This window comes from Ranitomeya variabilis, chromosome 1 (genome assembly GCF_051348905.1).
Source record: "Ranitomeya variabilis isolate aRanVar5 chromosome 1, aRanVar5.hap1, whole genome shotgun sequence".
NCBI classification, from domain to species: Eukaryota; Metazoa; Chordata; class Amphibia; order Anura; family Dendrobatidae; genus Ranitomeya; species Ranitomeya variabilis.
Window position 1 is genome coordinate 116753819 of NC_135232.1, and position 24309 is coordinate 116778127.

General features: G+C 43.5%; 1 protein-coding gene and 1 long non-coding RNA gene across 5 annotated transcripts in view; one reads left to right on the plus strand and one right to left on the minus strand.

The window, feature by feature from the left end:
• RAD17 (RAD17 checkpoint clamp loader component) overlaps positions 1 to 24309 on the plus strand; it is a 52027-nt gene that overhangs the window by 21168 nt on the left and 6550 nt on the right. For all 3 annotated transcript variants that reach the window (XM_077288195.1, XM_077288204.1, XM_077288211.1), the window contains exons 6-16: positions 4490 to 4626; positions 5578 to 5630; positions 5717 to 5842; positions 15035 to 15104; positions 16586 to 16697; positions 18826 to 19020; positions 19704 to 19792; positions 20284 to 20430; positions 20915 to 21061; positions 21939 to 22059; positions 22258 to 22315. In XM_077288195.1, the coding sequence (XP_077144310.1) occupies positions 4490 to 4626; positions 5578 to 5630; positions 5717 to 5842; positions 15035 to 15104; positions 16586 to 16697; positions 18826 to 19020; positions 19704 to 19792; positions 20284 to 20430; positions 20915 to 21061; positions 21939 to 22059; positions 22258 to 22315 (1255 nt within the window). The remainder of the gene's footprint in view (positions 1 to 4489; positions 4627 to 5577; positions 5631 to 5716; positions 5843 to 15034; positions 15105 to 16585; positions 16698 to 18825; positions 19021 to 19703; positions 19793 to 20283; positions 20431 to 20914; positions 21062 to 21938; positions 22060 to 22257; positions 22316 to 24309) is intronic.
• LOC143807104 (uncharacterized) overlaps positions 4896 to 24309 on the minus strand; it is a 61203-nt gene continuing 41789 nt past the window's right edge. For both annotated transcript variants that reach the window (XR_013221645.1, XR_013221646.1), the window contains exon 3: positions 4896 to 4999. This is a non-coding gene — a long non-coding RNA (uncharacterized LOC143807104). The remainder of the gene's footprint in view (positions 5000 to 24309) is intronic.

Below are 24309 nucleotides of genomic sequence, written 5' to 3' on the forward strand. Positions count from 1 at the left end.
GACCTCACGTTCGGGAGAAGGGTGTTACAGGCGTTGATCCCTTCCTAAGACACTACAGATCTCTGTAATTCTCTTGTGGTGCCGTCATGGGTGATGGAAAAACACGGGTATTATTACCTGGTAATGTGTTTTTTTTTTTTTTTTATACCCTTGTATTCCCTCCCTATTAATCATGCTATTGATTTGGTGTGGTATTTTTTGTTAGACACTCCCTTGGGCATGGTGAGCTAGAGTTATAATAAGTAAAAGGATGTGTTATTTTGAATGTACACTAATCTGCGGAGTTCCTCTCATGCTCTGATGCGGAGAGAGGAGCCACCCTTTTTATCTTGAAGGTTTCCTGTCCTTGAAGGGCGGATCCACTCTCTCTTGGTGCCATCATGGGTCAAGAAAAAAAACATTACCAGGTAAGTAATACCCGTGTTTCTGTTCCTTTCACTCCACTCCAGGCTGGGCCACTACCACTACTTCAAGACGTTCTCAACTAAGGGATGGAGAAGCTCAGGTCTCGTACAGACCTAACTGGCGTTGGAAGTCCCGACCCAAGCAGTCGAGACCTAAAGGTCCTAGGTCTCAGAGATTTTCCTCACGCTGACTACCAGCGCTATCCGGTCGACACCGGGAGGGTAGGCGGCTGCCTACTTCTTTCGTCAGGTCTGGCTTTGTTGTCTCTGAGTGGGTCAGAGATCGTGTCATCCGGATACAAGATCGACTTTGCTAAGCGCCCCCCTTCACTTTTCTTTCCCTCCCGTCCTCCTTCAGAGGCAAGGGCAAGTGCTTTCTCCTGGGCCATAGACGATGGCGTCATTGTCCCCGTCCCAGAAAGCGAAAGGTTTCAGGGTTTCTATTCGAACCTTTTCGTCATCCCAAAGAAGGACGGAAAGGTAAGACCCATACTAGACCTAAAACTTCTAAACAAGTTTGTCTAGGTCCGTCATTTCCGCATAGAATTTCTGCGCTCCGTTATCACTTCCCTGGAAGAGGGAGAATTCTTGGCCTCAACCGACATCCGAGACGCTTACTTAAATATTCCAATTTTTAATTTTTTTCCCCCTCACCAGAGATTCGTGCGCTTCGCCATTCGCGACCAGCATTTCCAATTCACGGCCTTGCTGCGGCCCCCAGAGTGTTTAATCCTGCACTCCTCGGGGCGTGATGGGCGTCCATCTTTCCACGACTGTGCGGACTCTGTTCGCATTACTTGCGATACCCTTTCTCGCCTGGGCTGGCTGTTAAAGTTAAGCAAATCCTCTCCTGTCCCAGCCCAACAGACTTCCTTTCTAGGAATGTCCCTTGACTTGTCTCGGGGGTTGGTGATTCTCCCTCCAGACAGGGTCTAAGCCCTTCAACAAGGAACCCGAGCGCTTCGTCAGTCTTCCCCTAACTCCATCCGGTTTGCAATGAGGGTACTAGGAAAAATAGTAACTAGTAACAGAAAGTAACTAGCCTGGGCCCCAGCGTGCCACACAATCTGCAAGGCTGTTGATACAGTGGCTCGGCCGTGCTGCCTCAGTGCAGGTTGTGTAGCGTGTCTCACCCAGTCCGGGCCCCCCTCTTTGCTTCTGCTTACTGGGCCTTGTACACCAGTAATACCTTGATGGCTGCTGTAACGCCGCTGGGTTTATACCTTGTTTCTTTGGCGTTACTCGGCATGTCTCTGCTTTAACCCTTGCTCCTCTCCCCCTAATGTGCAGGGATACTGTTGTCTGTTACCTGTATAGACGCTGTTCAATTCCCTGCCACCGCTGCGTAGCTGTGCATGTGCTGTGATGTCTTTGCTCTGCTGCATGACCACTCGAGTGTGCAGTCCCTGGCTGCCGCTGTGGAAGCTAGCCACGGCTTGCAAGGTCCTCTGCAGCTGGTGCATGACTTTCCACGTGTGTCCAGGCTAGCAGTCGCTGCCAGGTGCCCTAGGCCACAGTTCCTGTGCTGACTGTGCTGTAATGGTTTCTGTTTGTGCTTAGGGTGCGCCCGGCCACACCTACCCTGCTTTTATCAGGGTTTGAGTGTGCACCTGTGTTGCTTTCCTCAGTCTATCGCTGAGGGACAGCTTCTATATAAACTCCCTCTTTCCTGTTGGGCATTGCCAGAGCATTGCATTGTGTTTGTGTCTTGCCTAGTGAGTTAGGTATGCAGTTCCCGTTCTGTCTGCAGTCTGTTCTGGGAGAGCTGATTCCTGTCTACCGCCTGTTCTGGGGCAGAGTACCTAGATCCCGCCTACTCTGGGGGCAGAATACCCAGATCTGTTTGTATCTTGTTTTTTTTCCGCCTGTTCTGGGGCAGAGTACCCAGATCCGCCTATCCTAGAGGCTCCATATCCAGTCCGTTTGTGTTTTCCGCCTGTTCTGGGGGCAGAGTACCCAGATCCGCCTGTCCTGGAGGCTGTATATCCAGTACCGGATCCTGTCTGAACTGTGTCCTTTGTGTTATGTTCCTGAAGCCCTTTTGTGTCTGACACCCCGTACCTAGTGACTGTACTCCTGGGGCTCATCTTTTAAAGATGGAGTCAGGAGTTCCTACTGAGCTCTTACTATGCTGTGCTCAGCCTGCTATGCGGTGCTAACCCCGTCTGGTCCAGCTCCAGTACGGCGGTGCTTGCACCATCATGCTTGAGTTCCTTCCTAGGTCCGATGCCCGGAGCCTGACGGCCGTAGCTTGGAACGTGAAGATCACCGCTACCTGGTCCTGTGCCATCTGAGTCCCAGCCTGTGTCCAATGTCCTGATGCCCTGGGTTGCCACGCCAGTGTCCCAGCCGATTACCTGGGCTGCCACGCCAGTGTCCCACATGTCTATCCTGTGTCCGATGACCCTGATGTCCTGCCTGTGTCCTGATGTCCTATCGATGTCCTGAGTTCCACCCTGTGACGACGTTCCTCTGGGATCGGTGTCTGATGTTCTCCTGCTGAGCCTGTGCTACGCCTGAGACCTGAGAGAGAGGCCGTTCTAGTAAGCCCGTGCCAGATGACCCTGGACTGCATCAACCCGTGATGACTCCTGCCATCGTCTGACGTCTGTCCAAGGTGTCCTGCCTGTGTCCTGATGGCCTGAGGTCCACCCTGTGACGACGTCCTTCTGGGATCGGTGTCTGATGTTCTCTTGCTGAGCCTGTGCTACGTCTGAGAGAGAGGCCGTTCTAGTAAGCCCGTGCCAGATGACTCTGGACTGCATCAACCCGTGATGTCCTCCTGCCTTCGTGTGTTACCCTGAGACGTGTACCCTTCCTAGACGTGTGGAATCGGGATCCTGACATCATTATGTTTTGTTATGTACTGTGCTTTCACTTAAGTAAACTTTGTTTCTTCATACCTGAAGTTGTGCGGTGTAGTCTAGTTCTGCATATCGACATCTTGCTCACATGCTCAGCTGCCACAGACACTGCTCGCTGCCCGTCCCTAGTCTGGGTAGGTCCAGGTTACTCTATGTGGTCCAGTGGGTCCACATTGTGTTCCTTTTTGGGACCCTTGCCCATGTCGTCGGCTCGGCCATGTCTTCGGTCGCAGCCGTAACAGCTGCCCTGAGTTTCCACCTCTAGTAAGAGTATACTCCCGAAAATTATGCACGTTGGAGTGCATGTTCGTCTAGGACCCCATTGGTGCATACGCCTGAATACCAGTTTTCGGTGGGGTTCGGATGTAAGTCCTGACGCGACCGATGGCCAACAGACAAAATTCAAAAACACCCTTAGACTACTACATCCTGTTCCTCCCATAGACATTAGCAGTGATGGACTAACTCGGACCCTATTTGTTTGTATGGAAGCCTTATCTGAGCATGCTGTAATCTTGGCAATGTACAGGGAAGGGAAAGAGGTGAGCTGTAACCTCACCTCCATCATGTACATTGTGGTACCTTTCATTATAATCCTGCCTGTGATGACAATCAGATTGCTGAAAAGCCTTTTATGCAGAACAGGAAGCATGAGTCTAGTTTAAGTGCTATCGGCTAATATGAAAATTAAAAAAAAAAAAAAATAGCATGATCAAAAATAAAAAATATATATATAGGGAACCTGTCATGTCCAATAAGTTATTAACCTGCAGATATAGTGTTAATCTGTGGGTTAGTAGTCTTATGAAGATGACCAGTGCTGAGACTGCAGCACTGTACAAATTACATTTTTATTTCTCCAGGGAGCCGCTGGCTGTCAGTCATGTTGGCGAGGCTACAGTCATCACTTGCTATATGGAGAGCGGTGACTGTAACCACGCTCCGGCATTTGGATTGACAGCCTGTTAAGCAGGGAATCAGTGCTGAGAGTACATTTTGGTTATTATTTCCTATTAATAGGTGTTTTTAATTATGGGGTTGATAGTATACATTTTATATGATGTTCAGATGCTGTTCACCAATAAGGATTTTGTGTCCAAGTTACTAAAGATCCTTTACGTCCATAGGTTCCTTTTGTTAATCAAATTAATTAAAACATTAATCAAATTTCCAGTATGGCTTGTAACATAAATGTTTGTCCGTTTCCATTTTCTCCTCTAGATATGGGGTTCCAGATTTTCACCAGTCAGTCTCAGTCCGCTCTTTTTCAGGATTTTCTTTTAAGGGCTAACAAATATAACAAACTTCTGATGATGGGAGAGTCACCCTCTACTGACAAAAAACTCATCATCATCGACGTAAGTAGTAAAATAAAGTCAATATAAACTGCTCATCACCAAAGCTTGCCTACTTATAGAAGGGGAAAGAAATCTATCTGTCTACAAACTGTTAATTGCGAGGGATTTAATCATACTTTGCATACAGATTAGAAATAAAAGTAAAATAACACCACACTGGAGAATCTTAAAGGGCATGGGCGCCATGTTGGTACGTTTTATTATTGTTTATTTGCTTCATAATTGCAAAATTAAGAACATTTTTGAATAGTTTTTATTTAAGTTTCCTACCATTTTGATGCTACAGAATAAACTCCTTCACATATCTGATGGTGGCGCATATGGTTCTCCTGGTTGAGTCTGCTTTGGTTGCTTTTCCCATCCCTTCTCTGAGCTAAGGATATAATTTGGAAGGACAAAGAGGCTGTATATTACAAGAAATTCACATGTCAGAAAGTAGGAAATAGAGCAGTGAATACACAAGATGAGTATCTTTGCAGAGAACGGAGAGTTTCTTGCACTCTAACATTAGTGTCAAGCAGAACTGGAAAGGTAAGATCTCTCAAGGGCTGTATAAAGGGAAATCGGTACAGGAATGAAGCTGTGCCATTATTGTACAAAAGCTCTGAGGACGGCAAGCCTCATATCCAGCATACATTACTGGCAGGCATATGTAAAAAGTCAATCTATGAGTGAGTGAAGACTATGAAACATAGTAGACCTATTTTATTAATTTATTTACGGTATTTTTATTTTTTTAAATCACCGTAAACCAGCAATGTATGTACAAATCCTCATGCTTTGTCAATGGTGTCCATTAGTGAATGTGTCCTCAAGTGGTAAATTGCACAGAGAAATACAGACCACATGTGTATTCTTTACATACAATTAGGCAACTACCTATATATATATATATATATATATATATGTATATGTGTGTGTAAAATTGTATTTTTTTTCACTTTGTTTCAGGATATGCCCAACCAATTTTATAGGGACCCTTCAAGTCTTCATGATATTCTCAGGTAGGTTAGAATATAAAGTGTGTGCTCTTTTGCTGTATATTCATGTACCTCGCTGAGTTAAACTCATTTTTCTCATTCCACTGCAGGAAATTTGTAAAGACTGGTCGCTGCCCCCTAGTGTTCATAATATCAGACAGTCTGAGTGGTGACAGCCATCAAAGGCGACTGTTCCCGAAGGAAATCCAGGATAACTTGTGTGTTTGCAATATCAGGTGAAAGCATTCTTTATTCTGACATATCACTTTATCTCCACCTAAAATATTGCCAAATATTACAGGGGTTTGTCTGCTACTGGAAAACCCATTCTTAAGTGCGAAAGTGACCCCAAACCCACAAAAATCACATACTTCTTGGACCAGTGCCACTCCAGTGATGATGTGTATCGCAGAGCTCATGTGATATTACAATATGTGCTGTGAGCGCTGCAGCCAATCAGCGGCAGTCAGATACAACTGTTCATTCTGTGATGTCTTTAAGCACTGCTACTCTTCTGTTAGAAGCAGGGACTAGGGCAAATTATATGCAGATGGATAAAAAACATTGGTGTCACAAGGATCTGTGTTAGGATCAATTATTTTTATTAATGACATTGTAAATGGGATTGAGAATAAAATGTACATTTTTGCTGATGACACAAAATATGTAGGATAATGAAAAATGACCTAGATTATATAATATTACAGAATTATCTAGATAAGATGTCTTCATAGGCAAACACACAGCAGGTGAGGTTTAATGTTGATAAATGTAGAATAATGCACCTAGGCTGGACTAATTGTATAGCTGCATTTACATTGACTGTGAATATACTTAGGTTTACAGAACAGAAGGGCGTGGGTATTCAGGTTTCTGGTAAGCTAAGCAGCAGCACTCAATGTCAGGCTGCAGCTGCAAAAGCAGGCGAGACTTTAGGCATAAAAAGAGAAAAATCATGGGATCCAAATGTATAATCACCTCTCTAAAATCACTTGAGGCCACGTCTGGAATATGGGATACAATTATAGGCTCCACATTTAAAATAGATATTGGGAAGTTAGTTCAAAAGAGGTCAGCTAAATTGGAAAACGATTGGTTTGAAAACTTAGGCTTTTTTAGCTTAGAAAAAAGACTCCTCAGAAGTGATCTCATTTATATGTGTAAACAATGTCAGACTGTGGTGTCTGATGCCCACAGGAAGAATTGACCCCAAGGGCCCACACAGTAGGTACAGTGGCATGCAAAACTGTGTGTGTGTGGACAGTATGTATGTGTATCTATATATATATATAATTGTCTAAGGGTCACTTCCGTCTTTCTGTCCTTCTGTCTGTCTGTCTGTCACGGATATTCATTGGTCGCGGCCTCTGTCTGTCACGGAAATCCAAGTCGCTGATTGGTCCCGGCAAAACGCTCATGACCAATCAGCAATGGGCACAGTCCGATTAGTCCCTCCCTACTCCCCTGCAGTCAGTGTCCGGCGCCCGCTCCATACTCCCCTCCAGTCACCGCTCACACAGGGTTAATGCCAGCGGTAACAGACCGCGTTATGCCACGGGTAACGCATTCCATTACCGCTGCTATTAACCCTGTGTGTCCCCAACTTTTTACTATTGATGCTGCCTATGCAGCATCAATAGTAAAAAGATGTAATGTTAAAAATAATAAAAAAACAAAAAACCTGCTATTCTCACCTTCCGTAGTCCGACGATGCGCTCGCGCCTGCCGCCATCTTCCGTTCCCAGAGATGCATTGTGAAATTACCCAGAAGACATAGCGGTCTCGCGAGACCGCGAACTCATCTGGGTAATTTCGCAATGCATCCTGGGAACGGAAGATGGTGGCAGCCGCCAGAGCTCCACCAGAGCTTCACTGGATCCAGGCGGGTGAGTATATAGCTATTTTTTATTTTAATTATTTTTTTTAACAGGGATATGGTGCCCACACTGCTAAATACTACATGGGCAGTGTTATATACTGCGTGGGCTCTGTGATGTACTGCGTGGGCTGTGCTATATACTACGTGCCCTGTGTTATATACTGCGTGGCTGCTATATACTACATGGGCAGTGTTATATACTGTGTGGGCTTTGTGATGTACTGCGTGGGCTGTGCTATATACTACATGCCCTGTGTTATATACTGCGTGGCCTGTGTTATATACTGCGTCGCCTGTGTTATATACTGCGTGGCTGCTATATACTTCGTGGGCTGTGTTATATAGTACGTGGGCTGTGTTATATACTGTTTGGGCTGTGTTATATACTGCGTGGCCACTGTTATATACTTCATGGCCTGTATTAACGCATCGGGTATTCTACAATATGTATGTATGTATGTATATAGCAGCCACATGGTATATAGCACAGGCCACGTAGTATTTGTCTGCTATATACTACATGGCTCCTATATACTACGTGGCCTGTGCTATACACTATGTGGCTGCTACATACATACATACATACATACATACATACATACATACATACATACATACATACATATTTTAGAATACCCGATGCGTTAGAATCGGGCCGCCATCTAGTGTATATATATATAGATAGATAGATAGATAGATAGATAGATATATGCACACACACACACACAGACACCCACCCAGGTCCGTATTTGGCCTTCATGCTGCCCTAGGCACTTTTCGTGGTTGCGCCCCTTACTGACGTCACACACTGAGTCTGTGCACACAACATCTATATAAGGCAGATGCACTCTGTAAAACGCTTTAAAAAGCACTAACTAAACACTAAAAGAATGAACGCCTGGACTTGCTGTGCACAGGTTCAGTCTTTTGAGTGTTTTTTTTAACACCTTCAGCTTTTCAAAGTCATCTATAGGAATATGCCCCCTAATCCCTATTCTAAAGTGTCAGCCACCCCCAAATTGCCAGCCTGCATAGCACAGTCGGCAGCCTCCCCTGTTCCCCAGTATACAACAGCTCCAGCCTCCCCAGTATATAGCAGCTCCAGCCTCCCCTGTTACCCAGTATGTAGCAGTTCCAGCAGCTCTAGCCTCCCATTCCCAGTATACAGCAGCACCAGCCTCCCTTGTTCCCCAGTATATAGCAGCACCAGCCTCCCCTGTTCACCAGTATATAGCAGCTCCAGCCTCCCCAGTAAATAGCAGCACCAGCCTCCCCTGTTCCCCACTATATAGCAACTCCAGCCTCCCCTGTTCCCCAGTATATAGCAGCACCAGCCTCCCCTGTTCCCCAGTATATAGCAGCTCCAGCCTCCCCTGTTCCCCAGTAAATAGCAGCACCAGCCTCCCCTGTTCCCCAGTATATAGCAGCACCAGCCTCCCCTGTTCCCCAGTATATAGCAGCACCAGCCTCCCCTGATCCCCAGTATATAGCAGCTCCAGCTTCCCTTGTCACCAGTATATAGCTCTAGACTCACCCCTGTCACCAGCCTCCCCCCCCATCTTCAGCTCTATGAGCTCTCTCTCTCTCTCTCTCTCTCACCAAATTTCAAATATTAGAGACCCAACTTTTACTATACTTTCACCTAATAGTGCTCAAATCATATAAAACATAACCTTTAATAAATCTCAATAAAAATATTTCACATTTTTTACAATCCACACCCCATATTATGATATGGGTCTGCTAATAGGCACATAAGGAAGAGGAATATTTCACCCTAATAGGTTACTGTAGTTTCCCTTCCTACCAGCGGAGGTTGGCGCCCCCTCTCCACATCGACTCTCCCTCCCTTTCCCTAGAAATCCCTATCCAGATGGGGTGCACAGAAATACAACAATACTACCATATGTAGTAGAATCAGACAGACATGGTACCCTGCTTCTGATATACCATATGGTACGTGCAATATATCAGAGAGGGAGATAAATAAGGCCCAAAGGCTAAACACCAAAATCATGCATCATAAAAAGTTTAGGAATAGGCAGATATCATAATTGTGTATATATATTCCCAAGTCACATTCAAATATTAGTGCAAAAACGGTATCCTAGAGACTGCATCATACGTCGTCAGTGTGCAAGTACTCTTTAGATAATATACCCTTAATGCACTAATTCACTTTAACCAGGTCTCACAATATAGGTGCCAAAATAAATGATTTCCTAGTATATGCACCATAAGCAATCATTGTGCAATATCCCATTTGATAATATTTTTATATTGCACATTGCCCACGAATAAAGGAACATATATCAAAACAAGTTCCAAGTTCCCATACCACACACAGTGGGGGTTAGAAATTCCAGGAAAAAAATTGAGGCGCTAATACTGCACTCTACAGAGGGATTAAATAATCAAATTGAACCCTCCGTTCATTATATCAGAATGCAATCATTCAAAGGGATTTCATTACCCCATGTGGACCAACAACAAAAAATGGCCAGTATGTACAGTTGTGGCCAAAAATATTGACACCCCTGCAATTCTGTCAGATAATACTCAGTTTCTTCCTGAAAATGATTGCAATCACAAATTCTTTGTTATTATTATCTTCATTTAATTTGTCTTAAATGAAAAAACACAAAAAGAATTGTCCTAAAGCCAAATTGGATATAATTCCATACCAAACATAAAAAAGGGGTGGACAAAAGTATTGGCACTGTTCGAAAAATCATGTGATGCTTCTCTAATTTGTGTAATTAACAGCACCTGTAACTTACTTGTGGCACCTAACAGGTGTTGGCAATAACTAAATCACACTTGCAGCCAGTTGACATGGATTAAAGTTGACTCAACCTCTGTCCTGTGTCCTTGTGTGTACCACATTGAGCATGGAGAAAAGAAAGAAGACTAAAGTCTGAGGACTTGAGAAACCAAATTGTGAGGAAGCATGAGCAATCTCAAGGCTACAAGTCCTTCTCCAAAGACCTGAATGTTCCTGTGTCTACCGTGCGCAGTGTCATCAAGAAGTTTAAAGCCCATGGCACTGTGGCTAACCTCCCTAGATGTGGACGGAAAATAAAAATTGACAAGAGATTTCAACGCAAGATTGTGCGGATGTTGGATAAAGAACCTCGACTAACATCCAAACAAGCTCAAGCTGTCCTGCAGTCCGAGGGTACAACAGTGTCAACCCGTACTATCCGTCGGCGTCTGAATGAAAAGGGACTGTATGGTAGGAGACCCAGGAAGACCCCACTTCTTTCCCCGAGACATAAAAAAGCCAGGCTGGAGTTTGCCAAAACTTGCCTGAAAAAGCCTAAAACGTTTTGGAAGAATGTTCTCTAGTCAGATGAGACAAAAGTAGAGCTTTTTGGGCAAAGGCATCAACATAGAGTTTACAGGAGAAAAAAAGAGGCATTCAAAGAAAAGAACACGGTCCCTACAGTCAAACATGATGTTTTGGGGTTGCTTTGCTGCCTCTGGCACTGGACTGCTTGACCGTGTGCATGGCATTATGAAGTCTGAAGACTACCAACAAAATTTGCAGCATAATGTAGGGCCCAGTATGAGAAAGCTGGGTCTCCCTCAGAGGTCATGGGTCTTCCAGCAGGACAATGACCCAAAACACACTTCAAAAAGCACTAGAAAATGGTTTGAGAGAAACCACTGGAGACTTCTAAGGTGGCCAGCAATGAGTCCAGACCTGAATCCCATAGAACACCTGTGGAGAGATCTAAAAATGGCAGTTTGGAGAAGGCACCCTTCAAATATCAGGGACCTGGAGCAGTTTGCCAAAGAAGAATGGTCTAAAATTCCAGCAGAGCATTGTAAGAAACTCACTGATGGTTGCCGAAGTGGTTGGTCACAGTTATTTACGCTAAAGGTTGTGCAACTAAGTATTAGGCTGAGGGTGCCAATACTTTTGTCTGGCCCATTTTTGGAGTTTTGTGTGAAATGATCAATGTTTTGCTTTTTGCTTCATTCTCTTTCTCTTTTGTGTTTTTTCATTTAAGACAAATTAAATGAAGATAATAATACCAAAGAATTTGTGATTGCAATCATTTTCAGGAAGAAACTGAGTATTATCTGACAGAATTGCAGGGGTGTCAATACTTTTGGCCACAACTGTACATTTCTCGATGCGCTTCCCTACAGATTGGTTCCTCAGGAGAACATACTGGTATATATATATCCCATAAAAGGGATAAAAGATGGCGAATATCGGCTCCTGACACGCATAAATGGCATTATTTCCACACTGTTGTTCTGATGATATTTAGACAGGATAAATCTCCCTTTTATGGGATTTATATACCAGTATGTTCTCCTGAGGAACCAATCTGTAGGGAAACGCGTCGAGTCTCAGGATCCCAGCAACAGACCAGATTGCCATCAGTGCTACCGCCCCTCAAGGGCCCCCCTCCACCTCCGGGCCCTTATCCAGCTGTACTGACTCCACCCCTGGATCCACTCCCATGCTTAATGCTTGGTGAGATGTTCTATTCCTGAAATTCTGTGCCCTTTTTTCTCAACACATACTTTTGAGAGTTCAACTTTAACCTCTTCGGTCAACAGGACTTGTTTCCAAAATACATCAAGCTTGTTTAGATGTTCTTTTGCATACTTCTGACATTGAATTTTATGATGATGATGCAGGAGAGGTTTTTTATTTTGATGACTGTTCCATGATGGCCATATCTGTGCAGACGTCTCTGAATAGTAGAACAGTGTACCACAACTCCAGAGTCTGCCAGATCTTCCTGAAGAACTTTTGCAGTCAAGCAGGGGTTCTGATTTGCCTCTGTAGCAATCCTACGAGCAGCTTTCACTGAAATTTTGCTTGGTCTTCTAGACCTTATCTTGACCTCCACTGTTCCTGTTAACTGTCATTTCTTAAAGAGAACCTGACACCAGGAATAACGCTGTTAACCTGCAGATATGCAATTAATCTGCAGGTTAACAGCGTTACGATACTGTCTGGCACCAGCAGGCAGCCGAATGCAGCAGGGAGAAAATTATATATTCTTCCGCCAGTATTTGGTATTTAGTCATAGGGGCGGGGCAACGCCAGTTCAGTCACCACTCTGAGTATACAGAGCGGCCACTGTATCCATGCCCTGCCCACCGTGACTGAATAGCGAATGCTGGGGGAGGGGGGGAATGAAGATAATTTTCTCCCCTCTGCATTCAAACGCATGCAGGTTAACTGCGTTATTTCTGGTGACAGGTTCCCTTTAATTACATTTCAAACTGAGGAAGTGGGAACTTGATACACTTTGCTGCCTTAGTACAGCCTTCTCCTGCTTTGTGACCCTCCACCATTTTCATTTTCAGAGTGCTAGGCAGCTGCTTAGAAGAACCCATGGGCTGCAGGTTTTTGGCACAAGGTTAGAGGAGGCTGGGTTTTATAAAGCTGGAAATTTGCACCAACTGGCCTTCCTAACGATGATATGTTTATGGCTTGTTCACTAACAGGCTAATTAACTTTGACCAAGGTTTCAGACTTTATCAGAGCACACAAATCTCCAAGGATGCCCAAACTTTTGCATTGTCCCATTTTCCTTTTTGTAATTTTTAAAATGTATGAAATGACAATATACACTGCTCAAAAAAATAAAGCGGACATATCCCTTGAAGGTCTGGATTTGGAATTATACTCCAAATCAAAGTAGAGAAGCAAATTACAGGATGATTCAACTTTCCTCAAGACAAGGAAATGATGCTCAGTAGTCTGTGTGGCCTCCACGTGCCTGTTTGACCTCCCTACAGTGCCTGGGCATGCTCCTGATGAGGCAACAGATGTTCTCCTGAGGGATCTCCTCCCAGACCTGGATTAGATCATCCATCAACTCCTGAACAGTCTGTGGTGCAACGGGGCATTGGTGGATGGAACGAGACATGATGTCTTAGATGTGCTTGAATTAAATCAAGTCTGGGTAACAAGCAGGCCAATCCATAGTATTAATGCCTTCATCATGCAGGAACTGCTGACACATTTCATTGACATATATACATTGCCCAATGCACCTGTATATAGTTTCACAATGGGTCTGAGGATCTCATCCCGGTACCTAATGGCAGTCAGGGTACCTCTGGCTAGCACATGGAGCTCACCAAAGAAATGCCTCCCCACACCATTACTGACCCACTGCCAAACCGGTCATGCTGGAGGATGTTGCAGGCAGCAGAATATTCTTCACGGCCTCTCCTGACTCTGTCACATCTGTCAAATGTGCTCAGTGTGAGCCTGCTGTGAAGAGCACAAGGCACCAATGTGGAATCTGCCAATCATCCTGCACGGTGTGGGTCTGTAAGAATAACACCCACTTGTGGATGTCGGGCTTTCATGCCACCCTTATGGAGTCTGTTTTTCCTCTTGTCTGCCTGCACTCCCAGCTCCGCGTGGCATCCTCTTCCTTCAGATCCGGCGCGGTCGTCTTAACATGACCGCCGACGATTCAGAGGCAGGCGGCTGACGTCAGTACGCCCATCGCAGTCTGCGCATGACAGTGACGTCTTATGCCACAACTACTGCACTGCAATACATTTCAACTGAATCTGCGTCCTTAGGCGAACATTCAGTTGAAGTCAGCGGGCCACGTCTACGTCCTGCTCGAGGGCCCACTGGAGAATCGACTGATGTCTAACCCTGTGTATAAATATGTGTGTGTGGTCAATACAAAGGACTGGCATGATTTATTCCTTCCAAGGACCTTCTGAAAGACCAGGGAACATTCACTACATGTGGAAGAAAGGTGATGCCAGTAGCTAAAAAGGATTCTTTTTAGTTGGAGCAGTCAGACTGTGGAATGCTTGTCCACAACATGGCAGATGTCCTCTTTTATAAGAGGGCTGTATGCTTTTCTAAAAACCACTGGAATAATTAATAATCTAGCAATTTAATATTTAATTTAATGAGGTTGAACTAGATTGATAAGTCTTTTTTTTTTTTTTCAACTTAGATCCCTCTTACATTGCATTCTTCCCCACGCTCAGTTGTCCCGTCGTGGCTTACGTCCAAATTCCCCCACAAAACGGGATGCCTACGTGTGCGCTGTCAGGGCCATTGTCTATAATAGTGCGGACATAGTCAATGTGTACGGTACTTTGTCTTGCTTAATTTTCAGGTGTATACGTCTACTGGAGGTGGACACTCGGACACAGTGTATGTCTTCAGTGTCTGCCTCCAGTAGGCATTTATGCCCGAAAATGATACACGACAGAGCACACATTAACTCTGTCGGCACCATTGTAGTCAAAGACTCTGTCGGCACATACACAAAAACCCCATTTTGCAAGGGGAATTGGATCTAAGCCCCGACAAGACCACGGCGCGTGTGGAATATTTCAATTTGAAAGGACTCATATGTAACCATGTTCTGCCTTATACAGAGCAGATGTTCTGTGACGGACTCTCAGTTCCATTATATATTATGTATACTAGCCCTCTGCTATGAGTAGGCCACCCCTATAGCAGGATAATTTTCTGTCACTATACAATTTATTGGGAAATACATGTGTAGTAAATGCTCCTGCTTTCTTGCAGCTTCAATCCTGTTGCACCCACCAGCATGATGAAAGTACTGAGCCGGATTGCAGCTACAGAAGCCACTACGGTCAGTGTGTGCATGGTGTAGACACCACCTCATAATCCATTTATATTCCACACTTTTTATTGAATATTTAAAAGGTACTTATACACAACCGCAATATATCAGCAATAGTTACAAATCATAAGACAGTATGGATAGATTGATATCTTGTGTAGCTCTTGCAGCAGTGGAAACGGGTAATGAATCGTTTTCACTATACAACAATGATCCTACAAATGCCCTGTAAAATGCAATGATTAATTGAACATTTATTAAAATTCTGAAAGCACGCACACGACAAACTCGCTTTGCAGTCTCCGCTATGTATATTACCGGTAATTAGTTGTAAAGGAGCCTGATTGGCTCTTGGGAGGCGTTGAGTATGGTCCAGACCCACCCACTGGACTACTCAGGCCGATATGCATATGGTACTCGACAAAGACTTTTCCTCAGTCGTGCCCAGTTAGGGTACTGTCACACATTGGCACTTTGATCACTACGATGGCACGATCCGTGACGTTCCAGCGATATCCATACCATATCGCTGTGTCTGACACGCAGCAGCGATCAGGGACCCTGCTGAGAATCGTACGTTGTAGCAGATCGTTTGGAACTTTCTTTCGTCGCTGGATCTCCCGCTGTCATCGCTGGATCGTTGTGTGTGACAGCGATCCAGCGATGCGTTCGCTTGTAACCAGGGTAAACATCGGGTTACTAAGCGCAGGGCCGCGCTTAGTAACCCGATGTTTACCGTGGTTACCAGCGTAAAAGTAAAAAAAACAAACAGTACATACTTACATTCCGGTGTCTGTCCCCCGGCGATCTGCTTCTCTGCACTGTGAGCGCCGGCCGGCCGGAAAGCGAGCACAGCGGTGACGTTACCGCTGTGCTTTCCGGCTGGCAGACACAGTGCAGAGAAGCAGAACGCCGGGGGACAGACACCGGAATGTGAGTATGTACTGTTTTTTTTTTTTTTTTACTTTTATGCTGGTAACCATGGTAAACATCGGGTTACTAAGCGCGGCCCTGCACTTAGTAACCCGATGTTTACCCTGGTTACAAGCGAACGCATCGCTGGATCGCTGTCACACACAACGATCCAGCGATGACAGCGGGAGATCCAGCGACGAAAGAAAGTTCCAAACGATCTGCTACAACGTACGATTCTCAGCAGGGTCCCTGATCGCTGCTGCGTGTCAGACACAGCGATATGGTATGGATATCACTGGAACGTCACGGATCGTACCGTCGTAGCGACAAAAGTGCCACTGTGTGACAGTAACCTAAGCTCTTAAGAGTTCTAACAAAGCGATAGCAGCAGTTTAGAAGAGGGAAACAAAAATAAGTATTTTTTTCATATAGGTAGGCAGATTGTTATCCTTGAATCTCTTAGTAAATGTGTGATCTTAAATAAAAGTCTTTATGAAGCTGCATAATATCATGAATCTCTAAGAATATGCGCCTCAAAGCTGCATTGTGATGTGCACCGTGCTGTTCTGTTTCAGAGCGGAGGAAAATTCATTATCCCTGATAAGGGAGCTCTGGAGCTCTTGTGTTCCGGATGTTCGGGGGATATTAGAAGCGCCATTAATAGTCTTCAGTTTTCAGCACTTAAAGGTAAGACTGAACTTATGACTTAAAGGGGGTTTTCCCTCGAACAAAAGTTGATTTTAATCAGTAAATTTTGCAATAATATTAACTTCCACAATTGGATGTGTTTAAGTGAAATGTTCCTGTGCTGAGCTAAATGTGCCCCTGCTGTGTACTGTGTAATGTCTGTGTCTGAGCCCCCGTCTCACTAAGCGAGATCACTAGCGAGATCGCTGCTGAGTCACAAGTTTTGTGACGCAACAGCGACCTCAGTAGCGATCTCGCTATGTGTGACACGTAGCAGCGACCAGGCCCCTGCTGTGAGATCGCTGGTCGTGTCGGAATGGCCTGGACCTTTTTTTGATCATTGAGGTCCCGCTGGGTAGCACACATCGCTGTGTTTGACATCTTACCAACGACCTCATTGACGACTCAGACACTGAATCGTCATAATAGCTCCCATGTGACATCGTTGTACAGGTCGCTACAGGTCGCTGGTGAGATGTCAAACAGTGAGATCGCAGCAGCGATCGTTGGGAAGATCTCACTGTTTGACATCTCACCAGCGACCACATAGCGACGCAGCAACGATCCCTGACAGGTCGTATCGTTGTCGGGATCGCTTTAGCGTCGCTAAGTGAGACGGGGCCTTTACCATGCAGGCACATGGTCTTATCATAACACAGCATGGTTAGGGAACAAAAATTGTAGACAGACATTACAGCAGGGGATCACAGCTGATCCTTTTTGCGAGATCAAACATTACCCTGCCTGTTCTTTTTTTTTTTTTTAAAGAATGTTTTACTTCAAAGAAGAAATTATTTGCGATCCCATGCTGTCCTGACTGTATTTTATAATTTCTTCTCTCTGTTGCAGAGATATTTGCATTTAAAGTTTGGGTTATAACTTATGATAAGCCCATTTATTCCATGGTGTGGATGTGGCATTACCAATAGAGTTTAGCGAATATGTTCGGGTTCCCTCTTTTTCGGCAAGGTATAGCTCTTGTTGAATAAGCTGCAGAGTAAACCCGGCTTCATTGATTGCGCTGGCTGATCGGCGCCGCAGCTGCATGTGTCGCCGCTGTGTCACAGTCACGACACATGCATGGAGAGCTCAACAAACAGGCTCTCTCCATGCATATGTCATGATTGTGACACAGCCGCGACACCTGCAGCTGTGGCGCCGATCGGCTGGTGCGATCCAGGAAGCCGGGTTTCCTCTGCAGCTTATTCCGCAAGCGCTATAGCTTGCCGAAGAAGAGGGAACCTGAGCAAATTCGCTAATCTCTAGTTACCACCCTTTTCTTTGGGCATGTACTGTTTCACCTGCATGAGATTGACCAATCTAGAGGTCTCGGGGGAAGGGAAGAATACATCCCCACAACATTTTAGAACAGGCTTGCTCCTTTGTGAGACATGTAAATGACAGACAGCCTTCTCTCCTCACTGATCTCATTGCAGAGCTGTGTGTGATTACAAAGTTCTGGGAGTAGAGCAGAGGTGAGTGTAATTACTAACACTTCTTCAGTTTCCGCTCACAGCAGGCAGTGTGAGGGGAGTGGCAGTAAATCAGATTGGACACCATTGTGAGTGGAGAGCTGCTAGAAGTGTTTGTACTGAGACAGCTCAGTTCTGTTGTAAAATAAAAGCTGAAGAATTGTTAGTAATTACACTCACCTCTGTTCTATTCACAGAACATCACTCACAGCTCTGCAGTGAGATCAGTGAGGAGAGTAGAGTGTCATTACACGGCCTGTTCTAAGCTATTGTGGAGGCATGGTCCCTTTTTTTTCTTTTGTATGACGCCTTATGCAAATCCTTGGTAACGCCTAGTAGGATTTATGATAAATTATAATTAAACTTTGCAATAAATTCTCTCTGTAAAGGAAGCAGGAATTTAAAATAAAAAACTACCTTTAATTCAGCACGGCAACCCACTGTTCAATGTTGTGGCCAGTTTAACATGCTAAAACTAGTGAAAGGTCTTTTTTAGCCAGTCCTCAAAACAGTTTTGTCAGGAGTTGGAGAAAAAGGCAAACCCAAAGAGTCCTATGTCAGAAATTCATGTATTTTATATTAATGAAATAATAATTTATTTTATTACCAGTGATCGTAGCTCAAAAGTGTTATTCCTATTTCTCCATTGATCACAGATTCTTCCTTGACAAGTGAATTCTGGTCAAAGAAGAAAGGAAAACCCTCAAAGATGTCAAAAATATCATCCAAATCAAAGAATAAAAAAAAATCATCTCATGTAGGAGACAAAGCAGATGAAATTCAAGCCATCGGAGGCAAAGATGCTTCTCTTTTCTTGTTCCGAGCATTGGGGAAAATACTTCACTGTAAAAGTAAGAATCACTCAAAGCATTGTACTCTGATGTTCCTCTAATGCTGCAATAAATATATATATAATATTAATAACATAGGCCAGGACTGCGTATTTAGTCCATTGTGTGAAATGCGAATGAGGATTATTCTTATGTTATTGTTACTTTTCTTTACGGATATTGTAATAATTTCAGTGGGACTTAGGGACTGAAGGCTTTTTTTTTTTAAGGGCCAATGATCAGCAGATTGAAAATTAGATCTTATTGATCATTGCCCAATATAAACAAACCCATCAATCAGCTGACAAGTGAGCAAATGCTTGTTTTTCAGTTTTATTTGCCAAAGTTATCACTTTTCAGCAGCACATATGCTGTTGATGCGAATGAGTAGTCGAATGTGCAATTACCCCTTGCATCCATTATTGGTGCTTGTGACAGTTTAGAAAAATTAAATAAATCTGTCCTTAAAAAAAGGACCCATGTATTTGAGGGTCATGTCAGGATTTTAGGCCTTTGCCCAGCGGACAGTACACATGCTGCAGTATCTTCATGTAGGAGGAAAATCAGCTGCATAGCAACATTACCATGCGGTTTGTAACATCAGTACATTTGTGTATAAATGATCCCAGTCCATCAACTGCACACGAATCTAGAGAACTGGGAATAGAGGCTTTATTTGGTGATAGAGTCACTTGTATTTCCAGGGGAGGCTCCAGAATCTGACTCTGACTGCTATAAATTGCCTACACATTTATCACAACATGATCGAGACCTGCTGCTGATTCTTCCAGAGGTGAGACATTTTGTTACCAGTATGGATGCTATTATATATGACTCAGGGTAAAATGGTTATTGACTGTGTTCTGGTTAAAGGTAAAGATGGTTCACGTTTTAAAGAGGGGATTAGCAGAACTTTTGTTTTAATTTTCTATTCCTTACTTAGCCCAACACATCCCACATTGTGGTGTACATGGATCATCATTACTCTGATCAGAGCTGATTCTACTTATGGCCAGTGGTTAACTAGAGGAGTTATACCACCATGCACTGTCTGGAAGGACTTATGCAATAACTTAGTGAGCATTGTGAAGAGTAGGTAGATTTTCTGTACAGCTTAGAGGGGTCATGTAGACTCTGGGTCATAAGGATGGAGACACAGGTGAATATTTTGTGATTTTTCCTTGTCCATTTTGAATCCCTGGACTCTGAATCACACAAAGTCTGTCAAGTTTTTAGTGTTTTTGTTATTAGGTCAGTAATGTTTATCTCGTTTCTTCCCCACAGGCCGTTGTAGAGAAGTCACATATGCAAAGTGAATTATTTAATTTATATCTTCACCAAAACTACTTGGATTTCTTCTCGGATATTGATGACGTTGTTCAAGCCAGCGAGTATCTCAGTGCTGCCGATGGTCTCACTGGTGACTGGAATGTAAGGAGTGTTACAGTCGTCATCTGTGCTAATAACATAAATTCCATCTGGTTAAACACGTATTGTTCATACTTAGGGAGAACCGTAGTGATCTGTGCTGGGATATTACCAGATTTGCCGTATAAGAAAGTCCAAAACAGCACATGAGTTTGGAGCGATCTAAGGTTTTTTGAATGACATGTTTGGGCTGTGTCTGATTCTGCAGTTCTGATATTTACCTGCGCTATTGAAGTAAGTGCATCAGAGCTTCAAAACCAGACCCAACGCAGGTGAGAGTGGCTCTATGTGGTAAGCGCCCCAATAACTACTAGGCTGTTAGTTTTATACCATCATCATACTGTTGGACTAACAAAATTAGTAATTTGTCAGGTACCTCCATATCTTTGTCCTTGTTCAGGATTGCAATTGTCATGTATATTTCTGGTGTGGGTCGAGTATGTGGTTTCTATTTATATGTTTGCTTCCACATTTTTATTCTCTCCAGTTTCGATCCACGCTGAATGTTTATGGCTCTTCGGTGGCGAGCAGGGGGATAATACATGCCAACAGTTCCAGGGCTTTTGCAAGTTGTCAATCAGGAGTTGGATTCCGACCTCTACATAAGCCACAGTGGCTTCTCGTAAATAAAAAGGTTCAGCGTTTTATTCTTATACATACATACTTAACTTCTTTGCACACCTCGCCAAACATGTATGTTATGGTGAAGTGTTACTTTCCGCACCTCACAAAAAGTAAAATAACATTGATCAAAAAGTTGCATCTTCAAAAAAACAAATATTTATTCAGCTCTATAAAAGAAAATTGAAAAAGCTATTGCTCTCAAAAAAATGTTCTAAAAAGACTTTGTGCAGAAAAAGTAGAAAAATATAATATGAAATATATAAATCGGTTTTCACAGTAATAATTTAAACCATCCAGATTTATTGTATTTTATTTATCCTTCCCACAAAATGATGGAATAAAAAGTGAATAGTAAGTTGAATGCGCCTAAAAATGGTACTAGTGAAGACTACAATTTTTTCTGCAAAAACTAACTTGAAAAAATAAGAAAACAGCTGTTCAGTACAGCTGTGTAATCTTTGTGCTAAAAAGGAATGAAAAGTAGGAATTCTTCCTCTGTGTGCTGTGCTGTGTTTGGGAGAAATCATAGCCGCAACTTTCCCTCCATCTCAGTCACTTGTAAACTAGAGAGAGAGCCTGCAAAGGTGAAAACCGGTGAAAATGCAGGACACAAAACTTACAATAAACAGCTATAGTATTAATTTTTCATGTAAATATACAGGACAGCTAATTATGAAATGTTACTTGAAAGGTTCCCTATAAAGCTAGTTAGGGAGTTTCTAAAAACTGGTTTAACAGCTTGTGTATTCTGTCTTACAAAATTGTTGTATTACTGTTGTGGGTAATTTGATGCTTACAAGTATATTTTTTTTACCTGTGTTTTTTTTTTTTAACCAAACTGTATCTCTGGGATCTTCACATTCCTTTCTCTTCATTTCTACTGCCAGTATCGGGAAAATACACTTGCAGCGAGAGAACTGTTCTCAAGTTTCTGTTCTTCACCAATGTGCCTTCAGACCCAAGTGGTGCCATACCTGGCAAAGCTGTCCAACCCTCTAAGAAACCAAGGTAAACTACAAGGTTATTCCACGACCATTGCCTTTTCCTGTTATACATCCCTGTCTTCAATACTTATCCCCCTTTTTGTTTGTCAGTTATTAATTCTCCACATGAAAAGTTGTTGTCACCTGTCAATCAACAGTTGTAAATAGTGATCCTGGCTACATTTTTGGGTATTGATGTAGATAATTTATTTTCTTTCTGCAGCACAAATTGCATTTATCCAGGATGTTGGCAGGCTTCCTTTGAAGACACGTTTTGGAAGGTATCACAAAGCTTGTCATGCTGTATTGGCTTGTCTGATGCGTCATGTCTGCTAGTGTGTTGTCTTTGGCATTAGGCAGTGTTAGGTTTTTTTCTTAATCCAAGTTTCCGTTCAGTTGTCAATCATTGTTTCTGTCCTCAATTTTTTTGTTAATCTGCATTAATTTATTAGGGCACTGGTATCAAAGGGTTAAATACACTGTGAAAATCTGAGCCTGTTTTGAGACGCCGAACCACGTGTCACAATGTGATTAGTAACAGATTTACTGTGCAGAATCCACACCAAGAATCACAAGTAGATGAATGTGGCCAAGCTCGTTGTTTCAGCAAATGAGAAAAGCTTAACTGCTATTTTACACTTACCCCATCAGTGTCTATCCACGGCCACAGTTTTTATTGGGGAAGATTTTTATCATAACTCTTAACCATAAACCTACTTAAGCCACAATGTACTTTTTATATTTTAATTATCCTATCAAAAAAGCTTGGAGAACTTCTTAATAAAATCGACAATTTTTTATTAAACACAATAATTAATAAAACACAAAGATTGTATGTAGTACATGATTAGACAATACATGATACCTTCAAGTAAGAAGTGGTACAAATATTAGATAGTCCCTTTAAAAATATATGATTACTCTCATTAAAACAGTCCTCATTATTTTGGACTCTGGAACTATGTAAAACAGTATGGCAAACATGTATATACATATACACACACACACACACACACACACACACACACACACACACACACACACACACACACACACACACACACACACACACACACACACACACACTAGGTGGTAGCCCGATTCTAACGCATCGGGTATTCTAGAATATGTATGTAGTTTATTTATGAAGATTTTAGAATAATACATTGTTCGGCCGAATCCTGTGTATTCAATCAGCGACAGGCGCAGTCCGGCTGCGAATTGGCGCGGGATTTGAACCACACTGATTGTTCGCGGCCGGCCATGTAGTATATAACAGCCCACGTAGTATATTGCACAGCCACGTAGTATATAGCACAGCCACGTAGTATGTAGCACAGCCACGTAGTATATAGCACAGCTACGTAGTATATAGCACAGCCACGTAGTATATAGCACAGCCACGTAGTATATAGCACAGCCACGTAGTATATAGCACAGCCACGTAGTATATAGCACAGCCACGTAGTATATAGCACAGCCACGTAGTATATAGCACAGCCCACGTAGTATATAGCACAGCCCACGGAGTATATAGCACAGCCCACGGAGTATATAGCACAGCCCACGGAGTATATAGCACAGCCCACGGAGTATATAGCACAGCCCACGGAGTATATAGCACAGCCCACGGAGTATATAGCACAGCCCACGGAGTATATAGCACAGCCACGGAGTATATAACACAGCCCACGGAGTATATAGCACAGCCACGTAGTATATAGCACAGCCACGTAGTATATAGCACAGCCCACGGAGTGTATAACAGCCCATATAGCATATAACACAGCCAAATAGTTTATAACAGCCCACGTAGCATATAACACAGCTCACGTAGTATATAACAGCCCACGCACGCAATATGTAACACAGCCCACGTAGTGTATAACGCAGACCACGTAGTGTATAACGCAGCCCACGTAGTGTATAACGCAGCCCACGTAGTGTATAACGCAGCCCACGTAGTGTATAACGCAGCCCACGTAGTATATTGCACAGCCCACGCAGTACATTGCACAGCCCACGCAGTACATTGCACAGCCCACGCAGTACATTGCACAGCCCACGCAGTACATTGCACAGCCCACGCAGTACATTGCACAGCCCACGCAGTACATTGCACAGCCCACGCAGTATATTGCACAGCCCACGCAGTATATAGCAATGTGGGCATCATATCCCTGTTAAAAAAAAAAGAATTAAAATAAAAAATAGTTATATACTCACCTTCCATTGGCCCCGGATCCAGGCGAAGCGTTTACCGATGCTCCTCGCG